The sequence below is a fragment of the Diadema antillarum genome, unplaced genomic scaffold (genome assembly GCF_040938485.1).
Source record: "Diadema antillarum isolate AM-2024a unplaced genomic scaffold, OU_Dant_1.0 scf00000009, whole genome shotgun sequence".
NCBI classification, from domain to species: Eukaryota; Metazoa; Echinodermata; class Echinoidea; order Diadematoida; family Diadematidae; genus Diadema; species Diadema antillarum.
Genome location: NW_027270898.1, coordinates 2,904,665 through 2,915,751, shown reverse-complemented (window position 1 = coordinate 2,915,751; position 11,087 = coordinate 2,904,665). Strand labels below are relative to the sequence as shown.

General features: G+C 37.3%; 1 protein-coding gene across 1 annotated transcript; it reads left to right on the top strand.

The window, feature by feature from the left end:
* The first annotated feature begins 3,905 nt into the window (after positions 1–3,905).
* On the top strand, positions 3,906–4,943 carry LOC139719785 (tripartite motif-containing protein 73-like). Its single transcript, XM_071631173.1, has one exon. It carries the CDS (start codon positions 3,906–3,908, stop codon positions 4,941–4,943), a length of 1,038 nt encoding a protein of 345 aa, XP_071487274.1.
* Positions 4,944–11,087: the final 6,144 nt, after the last annotated feature.

The window sequence follows — 11,087 nt, the reverse complement described above, 5'->3', positions numbered from 1 at the left end:
GAAAAGAAAAGGAGTTGTCTTGAGCACTTACATAGCCTCTATTCTAGTATTGAAAACAAAATAACCCTGTAAAAAAGAAAGTTTTGTTTGTTTTAATGATAAAAAAAGCACTGACGGTGTTATCATTATGGTATAGGCTGAGGTCAATTGGCGTTCCCGGCAAGTTACATAACTCCATAAAGGCTCTTTATCAAGACAATAATGTACTGTGAATGTAAATGGCAATCTTACTGATTTTTTAATGTGGATCCAGGGGTAAAGCAAGGTTGATTTTTGTCCCCAGTTCTGTCTAATATATTCATTAATGATATTTTTGATAGTGTAAGGCTGTGTAACAGAGGTATTCAGGTGTTAGATACAAACATTGATATGCTTACGTATGCAGATGACATTGTGGTAATTGCTGACAATGAAAATGATATTCAGTTTGAGCCTGATAGTGTATGTTCGTGGGCCCAGAAGTGGAGGATTGAATTCAATACTTTAAAAACTCAAATTGTACACTTCAGGAGAAAGCTCAAGCAAAAACCACATTTATATGTTATTGTAGCGGTCAAAAGCTTGATATTGTTGACTTATATAAATGCCTTGGATTGTGGTTCGATGAATTTTTATGTGTACAAAAAGGCACAAAAATATTTGCTCAATCCGCAGCTCGGGCCCTTGGAGTGGTTTTTAGTAAATTTAAATTGATTGGTGGTTCTCTGTTTATGACCTACAAAAAATTGTATGATGCTATGATTTTGCCCATATTGAAATACAGAAGCGGTATTTGGGGCTTAGATGAATGTTCAGCCATTAATAGTGTTTTTATAGAGCATGTCGTTTCTATCTTGGAGTCGGGAAATATACCCCCTAATGATGCAGTTATGGGTGATATGGGTTGGGAACCCCCTTTCTATTATCAGTGTCAATCAGTTGCTAGGCTTTGGTGTGACCCGAGTAAGTATATTAGTGGCCGTTGCCCTAGAAATTTTTTCTTGTGGTCTAAATCCCTGGCAAATATAGGTGTTAAAAATTGGTTTGATAAGGTCAAACAATTGTTTGCAAAATTGCAGTGCATGCATGTTGAACCTTTAGTTGAGCTTGTAAGTATACAACATTCTGTGAGCACCGTATCCATAGCATGTAAATCATTTGTTGAAAATAAGTGGAAATCCTCACTGTTTAATGATAGAAGGAGAGTTCCCCAATCCAGAAACAAACTCAGAACTTATCGTTATGTCAAACACTCAGTGAATACCTTTAAATATGTTATTCAGGTTCAGAGTAGATCTAATAGGCGAACATTATAGCTTTGTTCAGAAGTAGTTGTGCCCCTATTGTCCTTGAAACCGGACGTTGCAAAAATGTCCCATACAATGAAATATTTTTATAATTTGTAATTCCGGTGATGTAGAAGATGCGTTTCTTTGTTTTATGATTAATTTTGTTCAGCATGTGATGATTTCAAATCGCAATCATTCAGTATTATATCGGAAATAGATCCTTATTTTCCTCAGTTGCCTATTTACCAACAAGTCTTTTATTTAATGTCATCAGAATCACTATGTTTTCAAGTAGCCAGTTTTGCCAACCTTATTTTAATGTGCCGTAACAATTAATTATATTCCCACAACTGCATAACGCGTTCATGTATTATTTCGCCCACCATATTCTCTTTCTTATTGTGTTAAAGAATTTGTACATGATATGTATATGTATTATGTATTACTTTATGTTTGATGTATATTTATCACTCATATAGGCCTCTTTAGGCCGGTCGTCCGTGTGACGGGTGTGATTTTTGATAAAGAAATAAACTTAACTATGAAAACTAAACATATATTTTCTCTTTTCTATTCTCTTGCACTTACTCCTTTCAAGTTACAAATTAATTGTGCTTCGTTTCAGTTGCTTGTTTGTTTGTCAAACAGAGTACATCATCAATTAAGTCCTTCTTCATAAGTCTCAAGGAGGACTTTCGTGGGAAGACCATAAACACTAATACCGAATGATTACCAATACTGTCAAGATTCTATAATGACTATATGCGCCATTTTACTTGTTTCATTTTTCTTCCTCGAATACTCTGCACATTGCCAGGCTGAAAGGCCTGAGGAGCAAAAACACAATAGTAAGCCAGTGACAGCACAAATGGAATTGAATCTTGCAACATCAAGAAGATATGTAATGTTTTGTGGTCGTACGGTTGCCAATGGTGATTTGACGGGGAAAGAGTCCGGAGAAAGAGTGTCGGTTGCTCTTGAAGCTGCTGAGTGAGAACATGACTGTTTGCTTGCTGTTTATCTTTTTTGTTTTTGTGACATTTCTGTGTTTAAAATAATGGACAAGTTATGCTGTTACGAGGATTTCAAACATCTGCCTGCATACATATTTGGTTGCTATACCGATATCCATGTTCACCGAAAATGTGAAGTTTAATTACACAATGCTCATCTTCCAGTCTTCATTATGTCAGAGTTTGACGATTACTGTCGATCACTCTGCTCTTTTTTTTTTTTTCCATTGTTGTAATTTGGCTACAAATGTCAACGTGAACATGAATGGAAATTGTACTTTAACCACATTTGTGGTTTTCAAAGGCTTAGGAAGGAATAGTTGTCGAGTTTGTATATTGCTTTGAAAACCTCGTTTTTATAGATACGTGTATTCCAAGACAGATTGCGTTGTGCAATATAAAAGAGCAGAAATGACAGCACTTACAGGGGACATTGCGTACTGACAGTATTTGCAATTGAATCGAAGTATACAATGCTTCGTCCACTATTGGCAGTGGATGTTCATCGTTTGAAAGAACATTCTTGAATGTCATTGATGACCAGCAAGTAAACATGAACGTATCAAAAAGATTGACCATCTACAGATAGATGATAACATTTACAGCTTATTTGTGATTTTAAGGCATCTAAACAAAATAAAACAGAAAAAAGACTAGACAAGGTTCAAGCATAAAAAATATGTAAAATCTTACCCCCCCCCAAAAAAAAGCAACAACAAACAAACAAACAAATACGATGACAGAGAGGTGTTGCAATATATCATTCATAAAATGAATAACTATAAAGGAAGAAATCTAGAGAACATTGCATATTATAATTGGGATAGTCAAGAGAATAAGTATGAGCGAGTAGCAAATGCAAGTAGAGCTGACTGGAACTTAGTACAAAGAGAAAACTTCAGATATTTGGGGAAAATGAAACCGCATGACTATGTTCTAGGTCACTCTGGCAGCTTTACAGTGCCAAATCATTTCCTCGATCTATTTCGCAATCAGATTTTGCACTCCTTTCCTCGGTCTCATTGCTAAAAACCACGTTAGAGCACCTGTAGAGACGGATGAGTCCAAAGTCCACCTTGGCCTCAGACAAAGGCATAAACAGAAATACAAAACTTTCACTATTAATTCCATTGTCGAAAGTACTACAAGGCAGCGTACATAGAATCGGTACGTGCTATCCACAACGCTCATTTCTATCTAGAATCCATACCTGCATATTTTCCATCCAACGTATATCGGGTAGCTGTTTGTCTGCCGTTTAGTTACAATAAATAGTTTAAAATGAGCAATAATCAGTTGCCTTGAATGCCACTATCACAGAGACATGCGTCTACTGAACAATGACATGTGGGTTGGGGGCAGACACAGGATGTAAGCTGGTAAAGGAATCCACGTGATGTTGGTGAATGACTATGCATGTCATAGTCTGTCGAAATCGTTAAACACTCTCTCCTTCCAAAATGATGTAGAATTTCAGCTGAAATTTGCCGACTATCACATCTTCATTATTGCTCAGACGAGTGTCCGCAGCGGCTACACGTAACTGCATCAGATACTGCAGTGAACTACATGGATCTCTTGTAGACGTCTAAATTTTGTGAACTGGACTAACAGGAGAGACATTATGGCCTTTATAGTTAAAAAGCTTGATGAACAGCTGAAGTGTCTGATATGTCACAGCAGGTTTCGGGAAGCCAAACAACTCCAGTGTGGCCACACCTTCTGCAAAGAGTGTATAAGTCACCCGATCGTATATTTTCAGCGAAAAGGGGTCATTCGTTCTTCAGGAATTGAGTGTCCATCTTGTAGATGTGGAACTGATTCGGGGGATGCAGGCCTATCCTCAAGAAACTGGTTGATGGATAACACTTTAGGGGACATCGACTTCCTCGAGAGTGATATCGACCTCCTTGAGACCAATGGTGCGGCGGTACAGATCTGTGATCACCATGGAACGAATGAAATGAGTTACTACTGCGAGCAGTGTGAAGCTTTGGCGTGCAGTGACTGCGTCATCGATGATCATTATGACCATCGGGAGAGGCCCAAGAGTCTTGATGAGATGACTGAGATCATCTCCAAGGAAATGGAAGCTTTAATGGAGCGGTGTCGGGAACGGGAAGCTGTGCACGATGACTTACAGAGATCTCTTGGTGACATCTGGTCGGAAGGGAGCCAAGTTCTTGAAACATTGGTGACGGATGTCACTGAGGAATATGAAGCAAAGCGAAAGCTGCTGGATGAGGAGAAGAATCGTCTACTCGACGACATTGCCGCAAAGAAAAGTCACCTTCGAAATTCCTTGGATCGTGCTGTGTCCGCCGACAAGATGGTGACCTCGCGAGTAACACAGGCTCGTATCGCAGCGATGATCAGGCTCAGGAGAGGTAGCAAAGCTGAAGTTGTCACGTCATTCAAGAAATGGGCCAAGGAATTGAGAAAGGACTTGGATGTCGAAATCCAAGGAACTTCCGACAAATATAGGGAACTAGCCGATCTCCTTACGCTATATTTGGAGACATCAGAATATAGTCCGAGCATTGGAGAAATACAACGGCTGGAGTCGAATTCAGATGACAGTATACCAGTCTCAACTGATGATAATTCGGTGTCAAGTGACGACGATTCTGTGATCAGCAGAGACGACGATATCGATTGTTGAAGATAGCCCAACTCTTCAACGCTCCCGACATCGTCATTTGCATTAAACGCAGTTTGACATAGTTGCCAGTTTTAAAACTCTGATCTGCATGATCCTTTATATGGTGATAAAGTCACTGATACTTTAATTTTATATAAACCTACGGATAATTCGGGTTGAAAATAACGCCAGATGCTTGAGAGAAATTGAAGTCTACGTAAGCAATAAGTTTTACCATACTAGATCTCTCCTGCATTCCAGTAGCGTTTGTATGAAACATTCCGTACGTTCCATTCATTAGCATAGTGATTCCTCTCTTTGTAGTGATAAACATATTTCTTAAAAATGCATTTATACATCATACTATCATACACCAATTGTCTACAAAGCTCGACAATTTCTGACATTTAGTCACCATAATGCGTTGAAGAGTGTCTTCAACGCAGGAAAGACACGTGAATTTAGTTGTCTTTCCCTGACACGGAGCACTTCGCATATCTTTGTGTGTGTACGGTTCATAGACGATGGGGACTTGGATATCACCACATCTATTGCAGTGCATTTTGCTCCCGTTATAATGAAGTCCTCGGGACAGGGAGATTTCTTTCGTTTTAACGAAATTTCATTATAACCAAACAGTGCAGTGTATAAAGATATATTGTGGATGGTAGTTTGTGGACCTGAATTTTGATTTCGTTGTAACCGTGTTTCGTTAAAACGGGAGTGCACTGGGATACTCATTGGCAAAGACTGTGATGACGGGGAATACAACATAGCCACACGCTATACCTGTCAGGTATAAACTACGCCTCAGATATCCTATATCAGCAGTTATTTTATGCCTACATAATCATTGCAAAATAATTATGCTGTAGTGAGGCAGCCCAGACTCTAAGTTCAGATAGGCCTACAAGGAGGACCGAGTTCGGATGAGTTCAGCAAAGTGGTTTTGAAAGAGTTCACTGAATTTGATCTGTGATGTGATTTTCAGCCAGTCAGTATCATAATACATGTATAATAATATGGATTGATAACCCAACAAAACCAGTATCCATCATTGATATACTTGTACTAATAGCAAATATTTTCATCAATAACTTTTAGCTCCAGCGAAGTTTTATCCCTGAATATGTATTTAGAATCATTAATTACAACATTAGCATAAAGTGTCGCACACCATTTGGCATTATTTTATTTAGGGTGTTAGATGTGGAGCAAAAATGATTGAGCCGATATTCGAACAGTCGTATTATGACTTGTGTGATAAGATGTTGTAGCATTTTTATATTTCCCAGCAGTACAGTTGCCTGGATTTATTTAGAAGAGTTTTTTTTCATGGATTCCAACTATCATTAGTGTATGTCTTTTTTCAATATTTGCAGAGACTCCAACCCCAAGCACCTTCTGATCTGGAGATTCTCCCGTCTGAAACCCCTAGCAAACGGGAGACTCCAACTTGATGTGCGCAAAGCGCGAAGTTCCTTGCGGCCTGGGTCCAAGCTCTAGGGTGCTAGATGCTCTCTCATGCTATCTAAGGCTTATTTTTCAACATACGATGGCACTGAGTAAGAAATCATTTCAAGCGGGAGACACAGAGCCAGGGCGGGAGAAATTAGATCTCAAGCGGGAGAACGGGAGATTTTGCAAAAATGGGCTTTCCACGGGAGATCTCCAGTCGAAAGCGGGACAGTTCGAGTCTCTGTATTTGTCACTTACACCCGACCTTTTTTTGTGTGTGTGATCTGGTGGCCTCTTTTTCTTCCATGCATGATATTGCATGGGTCATGTAGCACTATTCTTGTGTGTGTGTATGGGTGTGTGTGTGTGTGTGTTTTTCACACGATTTGTCTTCCGGTAAGCATTACTGTGCATTAATGATCACTTTAGCTTGTTATCTTGTGTGGTGTATCGGTCGAGGGCGGTGTTGTGTGCACGAGTGCTGCAATGTGTGATTTGGATTCGACTTTTGTATGATTTAACTTCATTGGACGTGACTCTGTGTCATAATTATCCTTGACTTATATACGTGACTGTGATTGTTGACTTATCAATATATCTTTGTTTTTTATGTTATGGGTTTGTGAATTAAAGAGATTCTAAGCTTTGTCTTGCAACGCCTTTAAATTACATAAATTATGTGCCATATTTCTATATAACCATTTTAAACGCAATTGTTAAATTTACACATTTTTTTTATTATTATTTTCAACACCCGGATGTGAAATTTCATCACTAATGTTAGGTGGACGTTTGTTCCTTCAACTATTTTCTGTATCATATTTCATACACGTGATAAATGTTTTTTTTTCATGTTCGTACTATTCGTATAAGTAATGTTTTGATACAACGTCGCACAGAAACTTGATGTGAAACAGAACTCATTTGATGATCTTATTATCCTGTCAAAACATGTTGAAATAAAACGAAATATGAGATAAAGATATCAAGAATTATAAGTGTACATCACTGATGAACTTTGATGGTGTCTTTTTTTGTACTTTGTTTTGTAGTTAAGACGTTGTAATTTTGTATTGCAGATCAGCATAATGGGGGTAGCGGGTATTCACACCCCTCCCATAATACCAGTATTCGTTGTTTGTCTTAATAGTTATTGTTTACGATTTCATAACAGAGACAGACTAATGTAGTACAGCTGATTTAAAAGCAAAAATTCTTTATAATAATTATCAAGTCGATACTGTTGCGTGATTATCAACATTTTCAATACAGGTGACTGATTAGCACGTCTATCTCAGTCGATCAGACTTATCAATGGATCAGATTCACTCTATCGCGCGTTGAACTCGCTAAATACAAATGTATCTCGCCTAATTACTAGAAGTAACCACATACTCGTGGGTGTAAAATATAAAGATGGAACAGGGAGGTAGCAAAACCACCTCTCATCGATCCTGCTTCATCTCCAACGTCACTCGGATAGGACATAAAATGGAGGTCCCGTGTGTGAGAGAGTCGCAACTCTTGCAGGTAAAATATCCCGCTTCATTCATCCATCGCAAAGAGCAGGGTGTTGGCCGGTGAAGTTGTCAAGCCTCTCATCAGATCCAACTGGACCCCATGGAAGACCAGTGGGGCCCGTTGCATAAAAGTTACTATTATGGTAACTTTGCCATTCAATGGTAACTTCCATGGAATTCTTGATTTTGATTGGCTGTTGAGTATTGTTGCCATGGTAGTTACCATTGGATGGCAAAGTTGCCATAATTGTAACTTTTTTGCAACGGGCCCCTGCTTAGCTAAGCTGGATATTTATGGGCTATCCAGCCATCCTCTCAGATGGAAAATGAACAAACAAACAAATAAACAAACGTTAGTACTGTCTTAGTCGCCCTTGACTAGCGGTGAGTTTTGGTTTTAAAAAAAGAACAAGACAAAAAGAACAAGACAAAACAAAACTCGAAAAAAAAAAACCCACACAAATAGGCCTAGAAGGATTTTTTGTTTCATTTGTCCTCAAATCAAAAATACCCTCTTTGAGTAGACATGGGTGTGAAATGTTGCCCTGTACTATGCCTCCCCTCTTTGCTTCCAAGTGGTGATAAAATATATAAAAGTAAAGGGAATTACATAAGGTTGAAAGAGCTAAACAAACCGAGATAGGAGAGTGTCGTCAACTACTGTTCATCTCAATATCACAAGAACCAGTGTTCATCTTATTACTCTGAAATTAGTATAGGAAATAAAGAAAGAATTCCTCCGTTGTGGTATGCCGGTAATGAACCCGTTGAAACATATTATTAATTTTTATAGAGCAAAAAAAAAAAAAACACACTTTTTTTTTCTCCTATCATCTTTTTGTTTTGTTTTGTTTTGTTTGTTTGTTTGTTTGTTTTTCAGTATACCAAAAAGGGTTAGAGATAGCCTAGTTGCAGGGATAGGGTATATTATAGATACCCCCTTACAAATCTTATTAAAAAATATGACCAACATCTCATGAAATGAAAAAAAAAAATGACACTGACAGCAGTCCCTTTAAGGCAAATCAATCAGAAAGATGAAATCTAATGAACCATGAATTGTAGACCTACAGAATAGGAAATGAATCAGTCAGAAAGATGAAATCTGCACCACTAATGAAAGTTACATGTGACATCACAAACGATGAAACTACATCCGTTGTGTTGCTACTTGCTATACTCTCCAAATTCCACTAAAAAATATAAAATTACAGCAAACTTGATATTCACAGTAAGAATGGAAATGAATACCCCCTTACAAATCATATTGAAAAACATGACCAACATCATTATGAAATGAAAAAAGAAAATGACACTGACAGCAGTCCCTTTAAGGCTGTGTTGCTATATAAAACAATACAAATTAGCTGCAAGACCAGAGATTCCAACTCTCCCGTTTTCGACGGGAGATCTCCCGCCGAAAACCCATTTTTGCAAAATCTCCCGTTCTCCCGTTTGAGATTTAATTTCTCCCGCCCTGGCTCTGTGTCTCCCGTTTTAAAGGATTTCTTACTTATTGCTATTGTATTTGAAAAAATAAGCCGTAGATAGCACCAGAGAGCATCTAGAACCCTAGGAACTTCGCGCTTCGCACACATCAACTTGGAGTCTCCCGTTTGCTAGGGGCTTCAGGCGGGAGAATCTCCAGATCAGAAGGTGCTTGGGGTGGGAGTCTCTGCAAGACACAGCTGTAATACACAACCAAATTATCAAAGTATGAAAATAATACGAGAAACTTTTTAAGATTACGAGCATAAGCAAGAAAGTAGAATTGATAAAGATAATTGAATAGAAAACTGTTGATATTGCTTTTAAAAAATAATTAAAAAAATCCATAGCTTCCTCATAATTTCCGAGATATGAAGATTGTCTTTCTTTTTTTGATAGAAAATTGTCCAATATTTCACCATAATATGTCATGAGGAATAAATTTAACTGTAATACGCAACCAATGTATCTGTACTTCAGATGAAATAACTTGCATAGTTATAGATATACATTTTTGTGCATAATGTGAGTCTGTTTTATGAATAGCAATTGGGACCTTTTTCAAATTGTTGTTTACTGAGGTCCTATTGTACAAAAGACTCGATTTGTGTGACATACAACTTGTGTCAAATATTTTGACCTTGCTTCTGTGTATTGAAATTTGAACCTGTATATTTTTTTTTATTTTTTATTTTTTACACTCAGAAATTTGTCAGAGGGAATACATACATGTGTTTCCACTGTTTATAAAGTTCCATAAATTGTAATCTTTAAATAGGGCTGAGTGTTAAATTCACATCTTTATGAATAATTAGATATATGTAGGCTTTTTGATATAATCTGCTTTATTGGTTTTACTTTTTTTTTTCATTGATTAATGCTGAGCTACATCTTAGTTAAGCACTGGATATCTTGTAAGTCATTGCCTTTATTTCACCCTCTTTACTCTTGTCCCTGTAACTGTGTTTTCAAGTCCAAGTTATTTTTTCCTTCCCATTATTCAATCCCTTATTCTGTTTAAATACATTTTTTTTTTCTTTTAACATCCGCCAGTGTGATTTCTCCCCCCCCCCCCACAATTATCATTTCATTTTCGCATATTGTATGTATATATTGTACATAGTTTTCAGGCTGAATTTTCCAGTCTTGAGTATCTGGTGGGGTTTTTTTTTTTTTTTGTATCTGTAAATAGGAGTTTCTGCAATTTACAAGCTTTGCTTCTCAGCAGGACTCCTATCTTTTCCACCTCATGTACTATATGTTAACTCTTTTTAGCTATCTGTCATGTTTGTATAATCATTGATTTCTTGTCTTCACCCAATACCGAGGTATTACAATTTCTGTAATTTGTTTTCTTTGTAGAATTGAACAAATAAATTGAATTGAATTGAATTGAATTGAAAAAATTGAATTGACCTATCAAATATTAAAATAGTACGAGAAACTTCACAAAATTGCAAGCCTAAGCAAGAAAATTGAATTGAAAAAGGAAACTGAATATAAAATTGTTAATAAAGACTTTTTAAAATGAAATAAAATGGAGAAAATTAAAGGGAAGCAGAATGTTGGGCTCCTGTTTACGAGAGTAGACCCTCTTTAGCACACTTACTGTATACATTGTACTCTCTTCGGTAGACGCTACTACTGTCAGTGTATTAATGATTTGAAGTCGTGCTCGTGGTGGCCAGTACTTTCTATA

Coding starts and splice junctions, on each gene's coding strand:
- LOC139719785 (XM_071631173.1), top strand. CDS start 3,906: ATGGCCTTTATAGTTAAAAAGCTTGATGAACAGCTGAAGTGTCTGATA.